Here is a 21,224-nt window from a genome sequence, read left to right as displayed (position 1 = left end):
GGTAACTATTTATTTATTATGTTTTATTAAATTACTGTATTATGAACTATTTCTAAAATAATTATGTATGTAGTATTTCTAAAATACTATGTGTTCAACCATTCAGAACTTCGAGCAAATATAGAGCGAAACAGAGAACGGATGACGAAAGGAAGAAAGCTCGGGGAACCAGCAGACTTTTCAGCAAATTTTCGAACAATGGCCCGGAACTGTTGCCGAAAACCGGCACGTTAGCCTAAGTTAATTAAGTGTATCTTCGAACGGGTAGCACGAATTTATTGCTACGCAATGGCTTCCTTTCCGTTGACGTAATGGCGAACAACGGGGGGAAAGGTTACGAAAGGAATCGAAAGTGAGAATTCGCACAGTAAATAAACAATAAACCTGTCCTGATTAGGTTCCGTTTGGCTCATTGATCGGGAGATTAGATCGATCCCGTGATTACGGGCCCATTGTCGTAAACGAGATCAACGATTATTAATCTTGTTGCGTCTCCCGGTTTGGAGACAAGTCCTAGGACAAGTCCTAGGGAATGCTCGTTTTACCGTGGATACGCCAGGCTAATTAGATGAGGCAAATTACACGGCAAATTATACATCTCCTGTGCCTTTATTAGGGCAATATATCCTAGGAGTTCGGGCTTGGCTCCTGACGGCTGCAAGTTCATCGAAGCATTTTTCCGACTTCTATCCCGACAGAATACTTAATAATTAACGTTCATCATTAGACTTCCTAATTGCTGCTCCATTCACCCGGTTTCTTATACGATTATTAATTGGATCCTGGAGCACTCGAAAGTGAATCCTCAATTTAAACGTTCCTGCAATTAAAAGTTTCATGGATATAAATTACAAGTTGCGCACTTTCCAGGTTCTGAAGTTTAAAAGATAAATTAGAAAATCAGACCGGTTACAGTATTCGATGTCCAGACCTACAAAACAATTGTTATGCGTTGGAATTATTCAGATTGTCCAGCGGTGATTTTGCAGCGGTTTGTCGGAGAGCAATTTTTGGCGTCTGAAAGGAAATCGGTTATGACAGTTGCGTCTCAGAGAGGAAGAGACCAGTCAAATTGCGAAACACGATTACAATACCGTTGGTTTCAGCGCAATGACAAAGCTAAACGCAATTTTATCGCGATTCGTATGCGTGTTACTTTCTAAATTACTGCGTGCCGATCTCATCGGATCCGATTCTCGTTTGGATTACACATTGTGTTCGGCTTGTCATCGTGTACTATTGCACGAGCATATATTTGTAAAGGAATCCAAGAGGAAGAATCTTTTTCGGGGATCAATATTCTTCAATTCGATCCGCAATATTAATTGCATAATGTGTTTAAAAAAGAAAAAGCTATAACATGATAGATTACGGTGATTCGAAAATTGTGCACAGAAAATTTCCATCTGTGTTTCTTCGTTTAAAAGTGTCTAAAGAGCTTTGGCGGTGTCGGTAGAAAAATAAATAGACTTGTTTTATGCTGACAGACACCTTAATAAGTTTCATTAACAAGACCATCCGGATCAGATCATGTCAGCATAACCTAGACCTAGCACTGTGTAACATATGCGCATTCCACAACTCAATTGCATCCACGGTGGCACAATACGTCCAATTTACCAAACACGGGCAAACCATGCATCAAACAACCTCGTCATCCTCTCTCGCCAATCAACAGTTTGCTTCACGAGCTTCACTTCACTTTATATCTTCATTCCCGAAGTGATTTTCATACGATTCCTGAATTTTAAACTGAGATTTCCACTGAAAAACATTATAGAATAATTATTTTTTGACGATATACAAATATAGCATATCTTTTTATTTATTTAACAGCTTCTTTCCTCTACCAGTTTTTTTTAAACTTAATTAATATAATTTCTGAAGATTTTAAAAATTGTTTATTCGATATCTTTTGGGAGCTAGATAAAATTCAAACTATGTAGAAAAGATGCTTCTTATTAATTTGTAAAGAGTTTATATGTGTGTGTGGATACATAATGATCAATATCTTTTAACATTTTTATAGTTAAATTTTTGTCTTTTTATAGTAAGAAATGTCAGTCCTGAAAACAAAAATACCAGCTGTTCAATGTACACAGAACTTTAATTTTTGATTAAATTTTCTATTTTTGAAGTGTAGGATTGATAAGGCAGAAGATCTTTTTACCGACCATATGAAACCACAATCAGTATTTTGAAATAAACGTTGTTTATCTTGTAAGAATATTTCCGATAGATATTACACATTGACACCGATGATGTATTCTACGAAGAACGCAAACACAACAATTTGTCAACTCGTGATCAAAACATGAAATTACTGAGATGTATTTTTCAACCCCATATGGTTCGCGGAACGCTAAAGGGTTGACAACCCGATCAACACGATCAGCCGATAAAACAGGAACATTGATCTCAACATCGATCACAGAAAGTTAATCTCGATTTAAGTAATGAAAATATATAAACAATTACATAATATTAGCGTTAAATTAGCACACAAAAAGTATTTTACCAATAAATCCTATCGCTCATACTGCTCGTTATATGTACAGTTATTTAAGCTATCTGCTGATGCAGTGCCACAAAATCAGCCACTCTCATGCACCGGTGTAACATTGAATCCTTAATTAGTATATTGGGGTCACGAGTGATCCTAACATTGTATCTTTATTTCATTTTTTAGTATATATAAAAGATTAATTTCCTAAAAAACTATTTTTTAACCTGCTAACGTTAAAAAAATCAACAAAAATCGATATTTCAACTTTAAAATACTGTCTTTTTTTTAATTATCAACTTCTTGCTTCTTCTGTGATACCTGCGACAGCTAAGCGCATTCTGATTAAGGATCTTCCTCGTTTTTGTTCCAGATATGTATGTAAAACGATTGGAATCGTTCATAAATATAGATGCAAAATAACTTTTACATTGTTACCGATATCCAAACGAAAACTTAACAGAACGTCATATTTGTGTATTTCTATTTTCTATTATTTCTAATATTGAAATATACAGATGCGATGCTTTGTTATATTATAAGGAGACCACCTAAATAATATTATTATAAATAATATATATTATAGTATTATAATATAGTATTTTATTATAGTATTATTGTAGTATTATATAGTATTTTATATAGTATTATTATAGTATTATAATATAGTATTATATAATTATAAATAATTATAGATTCAAAGTAACTTTCACACATTTTCACTGATATTTGAACAAAAACAAAAACAAAAGAAAAAAAAACTATAATTGTATACTACTATCTTCTATTATCTCTATAATATAGAAATACACAAATAGAATCTCCTGTTAAGTTTTTGTAGTGTCCTTATAAAAAAAAATACAAAGAAAGAATAAAAAACGTGATTTACGCTAGAACATCCCCCTTAAGTCCGACAAGGGGACTACCGTGAAGGAAGCAAGTCCGAATGATCCGTGATGATTTGAATGGAGCTGAAACCGACCGGGTCCTTGCAGAAGTGGATTGCCACACGTTTATTTTCGTACAGGAGGTGCCGGTGAACCATGCAGGATTACGCTAGCTAGGTACCCGGGGTGGCAGGGGCTGGACAATGGTCCTGGCTTAATTAAGGCTCAATTGGCTAATTAGTCGGCTCGAAAAGCGAGCGGCTCGGCGTCGGCGTCGGCGTCGGCTGGCAGGGCAGCAGTGGAGCTGGCCCGGTGGTGGTCCCACGCGGTGAAGTAACCAACTTTCTCCGCTCTGGAAGAGGCGCGCGTTCCTCTCATACGCGCGCCAAGAAGCGCCGCGCCGCGCGCCGGCCCCGAAATCGCACATAACCTGGCTGCCTAGAACAATGGGAAATAAAGCGCGGGCTTTCCTCACGCTTCGCGTCCCGAACTATGTGAACTGGAGTAAACCAAAGGAGCCCGATGCCGGCGGGAGAGAGAGAGAAAGACGACGGAGCTGTTTTATCCGGCTGGGGATCCACGAGGAGGATCCTCCTTCCAGCATGATCGCGGGGGCCTGTTCACGGCGAATCCGTGCCCGACAGGAAATGAATCTTTGTAGGCGTAGCCGGTCTCTCTATATAAGTTAGCCGGGACCCGGCGAAACGTCACCATAATATTCAGCATTTCGTATCAACGGTGCTCTCTCGGTTCGCTCTAAGTATGGACAGGATAGTGCGACAGGTAAACTGGATATAACCATAAACGATAGTGACGAGAGGATCGATGCTTGGACACGTTCGGTGACCGCTTCCGCTTCCGGTTCGGGCCTGTGCCGGTTGGTGGTTCGCAAGCTAGTGACGTCACAGCCCCTGGCCATTCGATTAGGATCATTATTTCGTAGTATTCTCTTCGTATGCCTTTGAATATTGCCGATTCTCTCTAATATTTTTGTTACGTCGTGGTGATCGGTGGTGTTTAGGCTACGGTTTTTCTGTGAAATGTAAGACTGTAGGTTATGTTATGATCAGATGGTTTCACGAACGTTGTATTTTTCTGTTCATGCACTAAAGTTAACGGAAAGATCAACGAGCTTTTCGGTTCAATTTTTCAATTTTCAGTTTTTCATGATGATCCGCGGTTTAGTGGTGTGCAAACAAGTGAGATTTATTATGCTGTAGTTTAGTAGACTGTAATTAGTAGACTGTGAATCTTTATACAAATTGAAAGCAAGAAATAGAATAGATGCAAATGAAAACTTACTTTTTCCTTAATAATTTCGATGGGTTAATTACGTCTTCGATTCTTCTGCAATACTTTTTTACCGTTTTGTGCTTCGCTTGCACATTTTTCCGAATAATCAAATTAATCGACATAGAACTGAACCGATGATAATAGATAATTATTTCACAGTGTGTAATATCTCAATTTAGGCAGCCGATTCGCCATATATAGTAGTGTTTTAGCTAGGAAAAATAAAACGTTATTGTATGGTCCTAATTCAATGGTCAGGTATGTATGTCTACTTAACATCTATTAACACAAGAATTATTATGCTTTGGGGGTGTGGAGTGATTTCAGTTAGCTAGCAAAGAGAGGATTTGATTCTTCTAACTTCTGCTATCAGTTCTATCAACTCGGTGACTCATAAATCATTACTGTTATTAGTATTATTACTAAACAGTAATAATAAAACCATTATTACTATTTTTATTATTACTATTATTATTATTGTTATTCGCGCAAAGTAGATGCAACTAATCACTGCTTCATTGTTAATACGCCATTAGTTTATAACATAACATGTTTTATTTCCAATTACCCACTCTGTAAATTTATCTCGTTCCACTTTGTCGAACGTACATGCTTTGCATAGTTGTATTAATAAGAAAACTAGTATTAATAGTTCATAAAATCGTTTGTACACAGTTGTAATCAAATGACGAGCACTCTAACAAGCAATAATTTACCGAGGTATTAACGTTTAATCTATTCTTAATTTGTTAATTATTTCCATTATTGAAATCACAGGATACGAGCAAATATTTCAACGGTGATTTCTCAAATGTAACGATATATCTTCTCTCGGCCGCTAATGATTCCCTTCAGGGTAAAGTGCATTATAATCTTTCCGAGTTTGTACTTATACCGATTATCAACCCAGCTTCACTTTCACATGGTTATTCGCGTCCCGACGTTTTTGCGTCCCTCCGTCGGCCGGGAAAAAAATGCCGGATGCCAAAGGTCGAACTGCGAAATTCGATTTTACCACGTTTCTGTAATTAACTACGAACTAATGCACGCCGCTAATGCGTCATTAAACAGAATCAACCGCCATGAAATGTTAAATTACCTATCAAGCTGTGTAATCAGCTAATTGATCCTTCCTCGGAATAGAAAACTCGTTTAACGCTCGGAGTTCATCAGAGAAATTCCTAAAATTCGTTAAAACATCACCATCGAACAATCGAAATGTGATCAATTTTATTGTTTTATTATTACACATTTTATGATGATGATATTCGCGGAAGCAATATAATATTTTGCAATATCGCAATTTCACGCGCGCTAAGAAGTTATGTGGTCATTTAATTAGGATACTTTTTCTTCGGTGATTTGTTTTATTTCTGGATTGTGCAACAATGATGTCGATTTTCTTCATTGCTCCTAGAAATGAAGAAACAGAATCGACCACATTTCCTTGCCCAAGTGCGCCACTGCACTTTGCTGTTGCTGCACTTGCAGTCTGAAGTGGAAGTGCAAGATGCAATGTCTCCGGACCGTTCTCTAAGGTCTCTTCCATCATTTGCCTAACCGCAACCGTTGTGAATCTCCTTTAGAAGTCCTCAGCGTGCCGGACTGCCCCAGAACTGGTAAAACAGTCGGAGAGAATTGCATCATACGCTCGGTGAACGCGCTTCACATGGTGAACGCATTTTTCGGATCGTTAGAATTTTTTTAATTAAATACAATTTCCTCGTATCAATCGAATCAAATTTTCAATTTTGAAATTTCAATCGTGTTGCATTGTTACCGTTTTCAATTATAATCCATATCGATTAATTTTTTCATTTTGTGTTAATTTCAATTAAACGGAATCTCAAAATTCGGTTACATTAATTTATAACTAATTTTGTATTGCTGCGTGCGATGGGCATTCTGGAAGAAATTGTAGCGATTCGTATCGTAGAGCTCAACATTGTTGCATACTTTGTGACGAGAAATAAAGATTTCTCGTACATTTCGTACAAGATATTGTTTCGTTCACGTCGACCGACATTCTATTCGTTTTCAATAAAAATGACGATATTTCAATGGCATCAACATAATTCGTTCTTTCCGAAATCAGTGTTGCGACAAAATTATTTCCGAGGATATGAGACAAACAAATGATTTTATAACGAGTTTTTCCGAAAGTAGTTCTGCCCGACGAAAAAATAAATAAACGAGTCGTTGATGTGTAACTCTCTTAACGTCCTCGCGCATTGCAGTTGACAAAATTATTTCCAAGAAAAAGATAGAACTAACGAGTCTATAATGCATGCTCGTGGACTCCGCCCCCCACCCCGATAGCATAATTTCCGATAAAAAGGAAAATAGGCAAACGAGTTTCTAACCCATATTTCTTAATGTCCCTATGCATTGCAAAATTGTTTGCAACCGAAGCAAGTACAGAGATCTTCAAAAAATGGTCATCTCTTTACAACATTTCTCATATTATTTGCAACAATTAACATTTGCGAGAAGAAACATTCTTTCCTACATTTTTTATTTTTTTTTGTAGTTACTGATTATAGTCACTAATTATTTTACTGTTTATTTTACTACTTACTGTACTAATTATGTTACTATTTATTTTCCAATTTATTGTATTAATTATTTCACTGTTTACTTTGTCACGTATCGTACTAATTATGTTACTGTTTATCTTGCAATTTATTATATTAATTATTTTACTGTTTACTTTGTCACTTATCCTACTAATTATGTTACTGTTTATCTTGCAATTTATTATATTAGTCATTTCATTGTTCAATGAACATTAACCAACTAAATTGCCATTTCAAACGAAGGAAGAGAAGAAACATTCTTCTCTACATTTTTTTTTTTTAAGTACATATATCTATCGTATTCGACTCTGATGCAGTAAGTGAACAGAATGCGCTCGTCGCAGTAGTGCAATCGATGGAAAATCGTCGCATACCCAGTGAACTCGTAGAAAATCGTCTGCTTCCTAATTATCTCTCTGTCCTCCTCGTTTTTCTCTCGGGTGTACGTTCAACCGGCGTTTCCAGGTGCACCGCGATGATGCACGGTTCATTTGTCGGCGCGGCGTGCACAGTAAGCCGTCGCATTTCATTATGTAAGTGCACTTGGTCCCGTGTAATCATCTCCGTTAATGCAGTACAAGGGACGCGCGGTTTACACGGGAATATAAATAACAACATAAGCATTTCGCAAGCTGCGGACCGTAGGCCGCCTGTGTACGTGCAACCATTCTAACATCATCGTGTTAAATGACATAATGCACACGCTTCGGTATTCGCGTGTTACGAAAATTACTACGTATTTGAACGGGTGCAAGCCTGGTCTGCGCCTCCGTGCCCGCTTTCAACGTTCTTCGCGGGATATTTCTTCATCTCGCGCCGCTATTTTCGATCCCCCATCTTCGAATATTCGTATTAAACTCCTAAATATTTCACACGAAGTTGTTACACGTGTTCTCCCTCTTTGGAAATTTACATCGTTCAAGTTTCAGCTTCGAATCTCGACATTTCTTCATTGCCCGACGCTGTTTCGGGCGACTTCTTGGACCTTTTTATCTTAAAATATTGATAACCAAGTTCGAAGATTTAACGACAAATTGTCATACATATTTTCTGCCTTTGGAATTTTATACCATTCGATTCTGAATTTTTAACTAATCTTGAGATTTATTTATTGTTGTTGTTGTTATTGATCCTTTTTACAATCTTCAAATGCTCATATTAATCTTAAAATATTTAATTCAATGTTGTCTGTCTGTGGAATTCGACATTATTCGATTCGTAACATTTATCAAGTTGAAAGTTATTCTTTCAATCGACGCCATTTTGGATCACATGTTAACTTCTTCTGTCTCCAAATACTCACGATAAATTTTACAGAAATTGTTAAGCATAGTTTCTGTTTCTAGAATGTTACATGATTCAATTTATTAATATTTAACTCATCTGCGAATTTTTTCGTTTCTCGCCGCTATCTTGGATCCAAAATTCAGTTCTTTAATTTCCAAAATCTACAATAAATTTCAAAGATCTCGTGCAAGTTTGTTATACTATATTATAGTTATATATACTATATACTATATATACAATATATATGCTATACTTCTATGTACTATACTATAGTTAATTGTTCCCCAAATTTTGATGTTTTTATTGCTACCGATTTCAAGAAAATTTTCATTGTTGAATATCTGAACCAGATCATAATGTATTTTTCCACCTGGAATCTCTAATTTCTGTAAGAAAATACAGCCATAACCGTTTGCTATTCCAGCAGCCTTAGCCAGCGACCGCCGCGTTGCATACGAAATGCATAACATATGTGGGCTAATTGTCTTTCAATTAGTAACTAATAACGCCGGCGGCGCGTTCCGAATGCATGCTAGTTAATTATGCTCTCATAATTAGTGGCCTAAAAAGGCAGCTCCGTGCCACGTTATCCTTTGTCGCGGTAATGAACAATGGTACCCTTCGCTGCATAAATCATTGTCAAAATCTCGATCTCCCATTTTCGATCGTGCTTTCTTGCAATCTATGCATCTCTGCTTTCTACACAAATAATTTTGCATCGCTTGCATATCCTTGTTGAAAGATTCCTCTTCCTCTATGCGCGTAAGAGCGGTCTCTCACATCCTGATAGACAGACGGAAGCTATCTACGATTTCTCGTTTGATAAAATTTCCAATTTTAGGGTTACGCGGCTATTATACTGCTTGCGTAACAATTATCTCAAGAATTTACGAGTTTTACGAGAATTTACGATCTCAAGAATTTACAAGTTTATTTGCGTAATTAGTTGTTTATTTCTTTATTTGCCTCACTATTTTAATGCTTTATATTGTATTAAATATTTCACTGGTTATTTTACTAGTTATTTTACCGATTGCTTTGTTACTTACTGAACTAATTCTTTCAGTCGTTATTTTGCTAATTATTTTACTACTTATTGCACTGTTTATTTTATTACTTACCGCACTAATGATTTTACTGTTTATTTTACTACTTACTGTATTAATTATGTTACTCTTCATTTTGCAATTTATCGTATTATTTATCTCACTGTTTACCCTGTTATTTAGTGTACTAATTGCTTTACACTTTCATAGCTACTTATTTTACTAACTGTTTTACCACTTATTCTATCAACAATTTTACCAATCGATTTACTGAGCAATGATACCAATATCAACAATCTTTACTAAATTGTATTTAATCAGTGCTTGTAGTTACTCGACAGAAAATGTTTTTCGTCTATCGTGTAGAATGTTTAACGTAACAGGAACAATTACACGGCGGAAACAGCTGGAACAGCGTTAACCGCTCCGATGAAAATTCATTTATGTTAATGGTAGAAAAAACAGGAGACATTTATACTTATCTTTGAAAAGTGTGAAACAACCGTAGAATCTCTCTGTTTGAGTAATTAACAGCGGGGCTGCGTGTTTTAACGATGCAACAGGTAGATCGTTGTGCAAGATAACGACACTGAGAATTACTCGAGTTAAATATTAAATCGCATTACATATCAATTGCATAGACATGTTCTGCACCTTCCATTTGTTCCGAATCTATTTCTATTTATATCGATTTTGCATGCACAAAATTAAGCAATTAGCTAACACAGTTATATTAAGTATTGTATTTAATCGAGTCCTAGTTTTCGGAAAAGCGATCTACATTCGGGAATATTTACCATTGTGCAATTCAATTAAATGCAACACAAAAGAATGACTTATTCATGGCTGAAAGCCTGTCTCCATTTTAGTACGTCTTCTTTCCGTTCTCTATATTTAGGTGTCTTTCGCTGTGCTCGTGTATTATCAAAATTAATCAGATCCTTAATTAATTTTGATAATTAAATATCTATACTGAAAGGCAGCGAAATTTTCGCATAAAATTAATCGTCGCAAATTAATGTCGTGCATTTTTATATAGTAATATTAAAGAAATGATAGCAAATATGAAATGTTTGGTATTGAATATCAAATATTAAAAATGTTAAACGTTAAATATAGAGTATGAAATATTAAACACGAAATATTAAATCCTAAATATTAAATACCGAATATTAAATATCAGTTGTTTAATATTAAATACTAAATATTAAATAACGAATATTTAATATCAGTTGTTAAATATTAAATAACGAATATTTAATATCAGTTGTTAAATATTAAATAACGAATATTTAATATCAGTTGTTAAATATTAAATAACGAATATTTAATATCAGTTAAATATTAAATAACGAATATTTAATATCAGTTGTTAAATATTAAATAACGAATATTTAATATCAGTTGTTAGATATTAAATAACGAATATTTAATATCTGTTGTTAAATATTAAATACTAAATATTAAATACCGAATGTTAAATATCAGTTGTTAAATATTGGATACTAAATGTTAATTACTGAATATTAAATATCAGTCATTATAAATATTAAATCTTAAAGACTAGACGTTAACTATTGAATATTAGTTATTAAATATTAAATGTTAGAGATAACATGTTAAATGTTAAATGTTAAATGTTAAATATTAAAAATAGAATATCAATCTCTGCACAGAGTTAATTTCTTCTGTGTCACATTATTGTACTAATGATTTATTCATGAACGAAAGTTCTTTTTATCCGCGGTTTTATCTACACGGCAAACAATGCGTGAAAGCAACATGCTTCCTCTACTTGCATGCTCTTGACAAATTTGTTCTCAATGGGAAGTTGCAGTTTATAAAATTATGCAAGACGTCTTCCTGCTTCGATATCTTAATTTCTTTCTCATTTTCTAACGGCTTTGTTATAAGAATAATAATGATGTTGCATCACTTTCGAAAAGACACTTTCAAGACTTGCAAATACGATCTCCCATAAACCATGTACACTTCAAATTTAGCAGTCATCTTCAGCAGACATCCGCCTATTAATTATCAAAATCAAGGCTAAACTCGTATTTGCAAAATTCCACTTTCTTCAGCCGAAAATTCACTTAAATTCAAAATCCAAATTTTATTTGGATCGAAACTATCCATCTAACACAATTTAATATAATTCCTCTAATTTTTTAAATTTCGAGAACCAAAATGGCGGATTTTATCGTCCACAACGGACGCAAGCGCTTTTTCCAAAAATTCCACGATAAAATCACCGTAACTTCGGACAGAAACATTATCGATACGTGGAAAAATTTCCATGAGTGCTTTAAAGGATTCCAAACAGACCGACAAAGTTTAGGACTCGTGCGTTTGGCAGTTTCGCCGAAAAAAAATCGACAGTCGCAGAACGCGGGCGGCGGCTCAATGAAAATCGTTCGTTCGATGCGCCTTCCTCGCGATTTTTTTCGCTGTCAGGCTCGTCGTTGCGCCGGTTTTAAACGGTCTCGGTTATGTAACGGCGAACACACGTTCTCACGACGCTGGAAAACACTAATTTCTCGGGTACGCAACGCGAACGGTCTGATCATCTCGCTTTCGAGCGACGCATCAGCCTCACGCCTGGGAATCTATCTGTTACACGTTTGCTATAGTATCCTGCGGTGCTCTGGCGCAACAATAAAACAGATTTCGGCAACAGCTTCTCGGTGGATTGCGGGGATGCGTCTAAGACTAATCGCTGAACGATACTTCTTGCTCAGATTGCGAACACCGATACAAATGATCGTTTTTACGGCGAAACTCTCGAGAGTCCAGGCAACGTAAGATCAAACTGCTGCAACTTTCGATTGGCTTGATATTTTCGCTCGAAAATAATCCTGCGCATCCTCGAATTATACCCTAATACGTCTAAAAAGATATCAAATTTTCTCATCGAACGGTTTGCTTTCAAACAAAATTCCCAAAGATCGATTGCATTGCGCGGTTTATTCAGATGTTCGAATTTCTAGGCGCGCGCTTGATTGTTTATAACAAGTGCAGCTTTGCTGAAGCGTTCGTATAAAAATTTTCGTGGATTCTCGAGGTTCGTTTGGAGGTGTTGAAAAAGGTTGCGCAACGAAATGTTTTGTAGTTACTTCAGAAAAAAATCTCGAAGTTGATCATATTTAGAAGATTTATGGATAGATGTAAATATAGATATTTTTGGTTGGAAATTATTCAATTTTTGATTTCTCGTCGAAAAAGTGAAAAATTTTTAAATTCATTGTTTCACATGATTAAATTGAGTAATTAATAATTGTATTATATTATATTATATATATTATATATTATTATATTATATATATTATATTATTTATTATATTATATATTATATATATGAAATTTATACTTGCAGTTATCACTCGCTGTGATAGTGAGCATAAGCATTGCCCACTGCGAGCCTCCGTTAAGCAATCAATATGGCGTCCCAGGGAATTACGCTGGCAACAACAACAACAATAACAACAACAACAATATTAACAACAACATCAACAACAACCATGGATCGTCGAATGGTGGAAACGGTGGCTTCGATAACCATGGCAATCATCATTATGATAATGGGAATGACAATGATTACGACCAGGTAAGTGATCTTTCATTAAAAAAAATATATAATGTTAAATATCTTTTTGTAAAATATTGTTCATTAATTGAGTTGTTGCTCGTTAATTGAGTTGTGGTTTTCTGTAAGCACTTGGGTACTATCTTAAAATTGTCTTAAAATGTCTTAAAATTGTAAAATAATGTCTTATAAAAATTGTTTACAACGAGTAAAATATTTTACTTTAAAAGTACACGCTTTCGAACAAATAAAATATTTTATTTTCTAAGATATATACACACGTGATCTAAAATAAAATATCTATTTATTATTTGCCATTTGAAATACTATTTTATCGAGCTCTGTCTAATACTCAGTTATTTAGTTATTCAAACTTTTTGGACAGTCAAATATTCAAACATTTACGCAAAATAAACAAAGATACGATCTAAAGCCGAGTTCAAATGTCGACGGAGGCGTAACGACAAGAAAAGAAACAAATTGCTCTATCGTAAGACTATCCAACGAAGGTGCGAAGTGATCTGGTTTTAATAGATCATAAGATCCTCGATCCGCTCAACCTTTCTTCGATTTCCACATCCGTTCGTTCTCGGAACGTTCCACAGAGAATTCAAGGGTTGCGAGAGATCACCGGATCTGGGTTAAAGCCGATTTTATAAGTAACATTGAACTTTGTCGAGCCAGCCACAATGTTAGGCAAGCCTCCGGCGTCGTTATTTCAGCAATTTAGGTGAACGTTACCGAATTTAGATAACGATCCATCGTCGTATTTTATATGAATAGTATAGCGTTATATATTTAACGTTCTAAAACGTGCACTTAAATCAAATGTTTTGAAACTTCGGTAAAAAAATTGTAACTTCATAACGTTACGCAGGGTGTCTCAGAATTATGGTATTTCCGGGAAATGAGGGGTTTCTAAGGTGATTTGAAGTAACTTATTCCTTAGCGAAAATGCAATCCGCAGCTTCGTTTACGAGTTATTAACGAAAAACAATAACCAATGAGGGGCGAGCTCGCCTGGCGCTAGGTGGCCGAGCCAATCAGCGGAACTGGACTTCGTGCGCTCGTTGGCTGGGCCCTCTCGTGCCAGCCGAGCTCGCCTCTCATTGGTCAGCGTTTTTCGTTAATAATTCGTTAACGATGCCTCGGAAAAAATTTTTGTAAAGGAAAAAGTTGCTTCGAATAACTTCAGGAATCTCTAATTTCCTGGAAGTATTATAATTATAGGACATCCTGTACATTTAATCGTTGGACAGCGAATCTTTATGCAAAATAAAAATTTTGATCAGTAATCGCAAGAAACTGGTGTTAAATAAAAATGTATTTTATCTTTTAATAGTTTTAAACGAACGCAAATAATGTGACAGCGTTCTTAAAAATTCTTTCAACATTTTTTGATAAATTTCTCCTTTGAATTTTGTAAAAATGATTTTTATACGATATTCTACTCTGCAACATTATTTTTCTTCTTTCATTTTATGTATAAATGTTAAATCATGTAAAAAAATATGTATATGTACACAACATATCAACATTTAAATCAACAATTAATATTGAAATTACAATTAACATTAAACATTAACGTTAATATTAAAAAATACGTACATCTAAGCTAAATTCATGTTATTTTTTTAGTACTATTAACAGAAAGAATAAAATTTATGTCAAAATTGAAACTATCGTTGATACAACAATTTTATCTCGCCAGTTTGTTCAAATAACAGAACGATCTCTAATGTTAAAGTGAAAAATACCATTAATGCCACAATATTGCCCGCCAAACCGCTAAGATATAAAATGATTTCACATGGTCCAAAATTAACGTAAAAATGGATATTAACATTGAACAATTTGAAAAGTGCATATCACATCAAATAATATATTATACACTAGCAGTATCAACAACAAAAAGGTTGATATAAAAATTGATGTTAAAATGAAAAATACTGTTGATGCCCTCAATGTTGCCTGCCAAACCGCTAAGATATAAAATGATTTCACATGGTCCAAAATTAACGTAAATATGGATATTAACATTGAACAATTTCAAAAGTGCATATCAGATCAAATAATATATTGTTCACTATCAGTATCAACAACAAAAGATTGACATAAAAATTGATGTTAAAATGAAAACTACTGTTGGTGCCAAAATGTCGTCTCGTCAAATTGCTAAAATATACCTTGCAGCGTTGTCGGGCCCCGCAATTGACGGCTGTGCTCGCTCGTTTGGCAATTCGTAACGACTCAGGGCGTTTCATAATTGATCGTCGTCCTAACCGGAGCAGAAGAGTAAAAGAAACTTTCTTAGGGGGGGACGAGCCGCGGCGTCTTTTAAACGGTAACATTTCAAGGAAATTAACTGCTCGTTCCGCGCTGCTATTAAGCGAATTTATGTGGCTCGAGGGGGTGGAGGCACTTAGGCAGATTGCGAAAAACAACAATAACCGTTCCTACGGCGGCGGGACCGGTGTCGAAACGTGAAGACCGCGCGCGGCTACAAAGTTGCAACGACGACGATGGGAAGCTGGGAAGCGCGTCCACTCTCCTTTCGCGCGTCGGCCCAGCTGAGATCATTCTTTGGTCAGAGATGCATGCGATTTTGCTAATGACGCATTGAAGTATTCATAGTGTGTATTCAATTAACGACAAATTGTTTATTGCCAGGTAACTACTTAATTATTTGGACAATGAATTATGGAAAATAAATCGTTCAGATTAAAAGTGGGGGGTGAACTCTACGTCATCTAGAATAATAAAAAACGATTAGTATGAAATTCAAAAAATGTATCTACAGTGTCGAAGCCACCGTAAAACGGATGCAATAATTTAAAAAAATATTCGTCCTTTGTTTTTCCTTAAAAAAATCGGAGATTAGGATAACCCTCGAATACGCGTTTTGAACATTAGTAAACTTCATAGCTTCTACAATAATTAATAACAGTCGGTATGACATTCTAAAAACTTAAAATTTAAATCAAAAATTTAAAAATATGTACACTCACTGTATCTTCTAAAAAAAATACGAAAAGATGCTCCAAACAAGAATAATTCTTCAAGCAACTAACATTACGAAACTCCATGGACCCTATAATAATCAAAAAACATTAGTATGACATTCCGAAAATGTCTTTTTATACTACTAAAAATACTACCGGAAAATACTACTTCAAAAAACAGTTCGCCATATTCCCGAAAAAAAATTCGAGAAGATGCTCTGAAACTCGAATAGCTCCCCGACAAGCTTTTAATAAAACGAAGTTCCTTGGCTGCTTCAATAATCAATAACGATTACTACGACGTTCCAAAAATGTTTGTCCAATGCTAATCCCTCCGGAAACCACGTACAAAAATTTCAAAACAGCCGATCCGCCGTCTTTTCCAAAACAAAAAAGTTCAAACACGATAAAAGTGAATCAACATTTTTCGTAAAACTCGAAACACGAATTTTCGGGAAGATCCGATTCTGCCGAAAATGGGCGGCGGAAGTGTCGTCGATCGTGTGCTACACATTAATCGTGTTATAGCGGCGGTGGCGGCGCGTCGCGAGCCGCGAAATGGCGCAAGAATATTAATAGGGTGAACCGCATGATGCGACCGCAAGCGTAATCTACGGGCGAATCGTTACTGCCGATTAGCTAATCGTCCTGGGAATCTAAACGGTCCCGATTATGCGCGCTCGCATAAGTCGCCGGACGTGTCCCGGGGGCTGCGGCCGCGAGCCAGATTAAATCGCCATCTTGGAACGCGTCTGCTCCACTTCTTCTTCGTCTTCATCGTGGAAGAAAGCGCGGCCACGTAACGCGTCGCGTACACCAGAAGCAGAGATTTTTCCCCGGACCGGCTTGTAAATCCTTTGGCTGTAACGGCGATGATCTCGTGGATGATCGATGATCCTCGTTGCCGAGCGGCGCGGCGCGGTGCGGTGCGGCGTCTCCTGAAACCGATGACGCAAACGCGCGATTAAAAGTTTTCGGTTGCGTTAATTAGCTGCCGCGAAAACGGGCTAACGATTCAGAATTGATCGCTACGTTTCCGCCACTGAACGCGGAGAGATTCGTTTCACTTTGCTAACTAGAGATATTTCTGTTTATTCTAAATTATAATCTCCTCCGTTTTTAAATAAATAATTAATTATTTTAAATAAATGAAATAATAAATGAAATAATAAACGAAATAATAAACGAAATAATAAACGAAATGATAAACGAAATAATGAACGAAATAATAAACGAAATAATAAACGAAATAATAAACGAAATAATAAACGAAATAATAAACGAAATAATAAACGAAATAATAAACGAAATAATGAACGAAATAATGAACGAAATAATAAACGAAATAATAAACGAAATAATAAACGAAATAATAAATGAAATAATAAACGAAATGAAATTTCGTAATATTTTCTCTATTTATAATAAAAATATTTTATACTTTCCTTATTGCCATCTTTGATTCCCTTATTTATGTATAAAATAGACAACCTTGGATAATATTATTTTAAATCTTCTTGGTCAATGTATAGTCTACTATATTGTTTAAAAATATAATGCATTTATAATATTGTTCAAAATATAATACATTATAATATTCTTCAAAATATAATAAATTATATACTATTGTTCAACATATAATACTCTACATTGTATACAGGACATTTTTCACTTCTTGTCGCCAAAATCGCATGCAATCGCCGGTGGCAAACGAAATTTCAAATCGTTTTTTTTTCACTCACCCGTTACGTTGTTATACCATAGTTTACACAACGAATCTAATAACACAACGAATATACAATATTGCTTAACCGAACACGAGTCGAATGGAAATCGAATGAATGCAGAAGATGTTAATGCCAGTCCGGTTGTTATCGCGACCTTGTTGCAGCCGATGTCCTACGAGTTTGGCTATGCGGTGAAGGACCAGGCGACCGGAAACGATTTTGGAAGACGAGAGAGCAGCGACGGTGAAACTGTACGGGGCGAGTACAGAGTACAACTACCCGATGGTAGGACGCAAATAGTCACTTATACTGCCGATTGGAGGACGGGTTTTCACGCGGATGTCAGGTACGAGGGTACGGCGAGCTACCCTGACCAATACAACACTCAGAACAACGGATACAACAACAACAACAACAACAACAATCAAGGTGGACCTGGGTTTGGCTATCAGGGCAATAATATTGGCGGTGGGTGTTTTTATTGTGTTGGGGTTGAAATTTATAGTTCTTCCTAGTGGCTTCTTATTACTTTTTTTTTTAACTGGGTAGAGTTAGCTTGCATATTATTATCATATTATTTTTAACTGGGTAGAGTTAGCTTGCATATTATTATTATGTTATTTTTTAACTGGGTAGAATTAGCTTGCATATTATTATTATATTATTTTTTAAACAATGGAGTTATCGTGTAATATTGTATTATTGTTGTACTGTTCCTTTTTTTTACAAGATGTGTTTATTTTGAAAAATTGTTATTACATTTGCAATGTCAATTTAGTTTGGAACGAGAGCTATAGATTTTACAACAATCAATAACCAGCATGCAATTCGAAAAATGTTTTTACAATGTGAAAGGCTCCCAAAGTCATACAATAATAATTACAAAATTATCTATGTCAATAGTATTTAACATTGTATTACATTATTGTCATATTGTACTATTTAATGGATTTGGTTTAAAAGATTATTGTATTATTTGTAAAAGATGGGTTCAGCCTATAAGATCATTGTTCAATTATTTTTTACTCAAAATAACACTGTTTAGCTTGCAATATTATTATATCATTTTTCACCCGATGTAATTACTGTTTAATATTGTATTAATATTTTTATCATACTGTTATTATATCCCGGTGAAAGAAAGATAAAAAATTGTAAGTCTCTCTCTCTCATCTACCTAAAAAAAAATAAACTAACTATCGTTATTATATTGTACCATTTTCACCAAAATGTATTCGATTTAAATGACTGTTATTGTATTATTCCTGTACACAATGGATTTAAATTAGAAGATTACGGTATATTATTTCTTATAAACTGAATCTAACATATTCAGTCATCTACACATTATTCTTTACGAAACAGAATTAGCTTGCAAGATCATTACTGTATTATTTTTTACAATATTGATATAACGTGTTATTATATTGTGTTTATAAATTGTATTGTTACTGCATAATTTTTTACAAAATAGATTTAACTTAAAAGATAATATTGTTTTCTGAACACTTTTCAACAATTGTTTTTTTCAACAATTACTTTTTTCAATTATTGTTAATTTAAATACAAGAAAACAAAGGAAGACAAAGGAAACAGTATCTCATTTGAAAGTAATGTCTTATTTGCTTTTACCACAGGAGACGGTTGTACAGTGTATTTATATGGCGTATATGGTTATAGTAATTCGTTAGTTAATTGTTGTAACGCATGGTGACATTTTCTCTGAGAGAGTTACCATTTTAATTTGTTTTGTTATTGTAGGAAGCAATGGAGGGTACAATTACCAGACTCCCAATGGCAACTACAACAATGGTGGGAATTATAATAATGGGAACAACTACAACAACAATGGCAACAACTATCAGTTCGGTTCCAACGCCCTGGACAACAGCTATAATAACTTCGGTTCTCGCAACGGTTACAATTCTAGAGTTCCGTCGCCCACGTATGGGCCTGCCTTCCATTGACTATAGTACAATTTGAATTGATTAGGTCCTAAGCATTAGGAGGGGAGGCGTTTTGTAATATTTGCTCCTTTTATAATAAAAATATTTTATACTTTCTTATTGCCATCTTTGAATTCCCCTACTCATGTACGAAATAGACAACTTTGGACAATATCATTTTTATCCCTCATGGTCAAAGTATACTTTGTAATACTTGCTCCTTTTATATTAAAAATATTTTACACTTTCTTATTGCCATCTTTGATTTCCTTATTCCTGGTCAAAGTATAGTATACTATATTGTTAAAACTATAATACATTATGTATTATTGTTCAAAATATAACACAATTATGCTATTGTACATTATTGTAAAAAGTATAGTACTCGAAATTATTGCACATTACTGCACAAAATATAGTACATATTGCAGTGTACAGTAATCACTACACTTTGTGAAAGTAGTTTCTCACTTTAATTTATGTAACAATATTCTGTGGTATTGAATGAGACTAGATTTCAATTTATAACTGATGCAACTCTAATATTTGTATGTTATCTAACTAGCTATATCCGATCAATCTCTTCCACTAACAATGTAAGGTGAACAAACTACGAAAATAATAATCAAGTAATCTAATTTCTAAAGTAATGCAACTGTACATTTCTGCAGAACCTCTTCAAATTATCCCTGCCAAGAGCACATATGTTACCTAACTATCAATTCTAGCATAGTACTTACAGAATTGTTTCACTGACAAAGTAGTTCCAAATAGACAACTTTGGACAATATCATTTTTAACTTTCCTGATCACAATGTAGCATACTATATATGTATATTGTTCAAAATATAATACATTATTATATTATTGTACAAAGTATAATTCCGTAAATAATTGAACAAAGTACTGACTGTATTACGTTATTGCACATTTTGAGTGTCAGATTAAAATGAAGACGGATAGATGAATAAAGGAATAATAAGAATTGCAACTTTGTGCATGTGTTATGATCGTTTCACACGGCGTCTTCATTCCGCGTCCAGAACGTCGATGTTCCTCTCATCATCAGTCGCGTTCCAGTGTAACCGCTGACGTGTTTCATATCGAACTATGACCAAGTTGCACATATTATAGTGCATACGTTCGGTCGAACGCATTACCGGTTACGACACAGTTCTACGAAACCTTTTTCGCAACCTTACACCATCCGTGCTCACCCTCGCAATGAAACGCGTACGGTTACGCGCGGATCCGGGTGCCATTATTGTTACAGAATCACTGTTTCATTATTACGTCTTCATGATCCGACCATAAAACGTCTCAGCATTACGCTCTGCTTGTTACAACTCGAGAGATCTGGTTATAGCGAAT

General features: G+C 35.0%; 1 protein-coding gene across 3 annotated transcripts; it reads left to right on the top strand.

Annotated features, from left to right (window-relative positions):
- The first annotated feature begins 4,070 nt into the window (after nt 1–4,070).
- LOC117222637 (cuticular protein 8) lies at nt 4,071–19,973 on the top strand. Of its 3 annotated transcripts, none has more exons than XM_033474438.2 (4): nt 4,071–4,173; nt 12,969–13,199; nt 18,072–18,375; nt 19,669–19,973. In XM_033474438.2, the coding sequence occupies exons 1-4, from the start codon at nt 4,153–4,155 to the stop codon at nt 19,872–19,874; spliced, it is 762 nt and encodes a 253-aa protein (XP_033330329.2). In that variant the 5' UTR covers nt 4,071–4,152; the 3' UTR covers nt 19,875–19,973. The 3 variants fall into 3 exon arrangements, with proteins under 3 accessions (XP_033330329.2, XP_033330328.2, XP_033330327.2); XM_033474437.2 differs by lacking the exon at nt 4,071–4,173 and adding an exon at nt 4,416–4,589 and having other exon boundaries at nt 18,072–18,336; XM_033474436.2 differs by lacking the exon at nt 4,071–4,173 and adding an exon at nt 4,424–4,589.
- The last annotated feature ends 1,251 nt before the right edge of the window (nt 19,974–21,224 follow it).

Source organism: Megalopta genalis, chromosome 5 (assembly GCF_051020955.1).
Source record: "Megalopta genalis isolate 19385.01 chromosome 5, iyMegGena1_principal, whole genome shotgun sequence".
NCBI lineage: Eukaryota > Metazoa > Arthropoda > Insecta > Hymenoptera > Halictidae > Megalopta > Megalopta genalis.
Note: the sequence above shows the minus strand (reverse complement) of the source record. Positions and strands in the feature narration are given on the sequence as shown.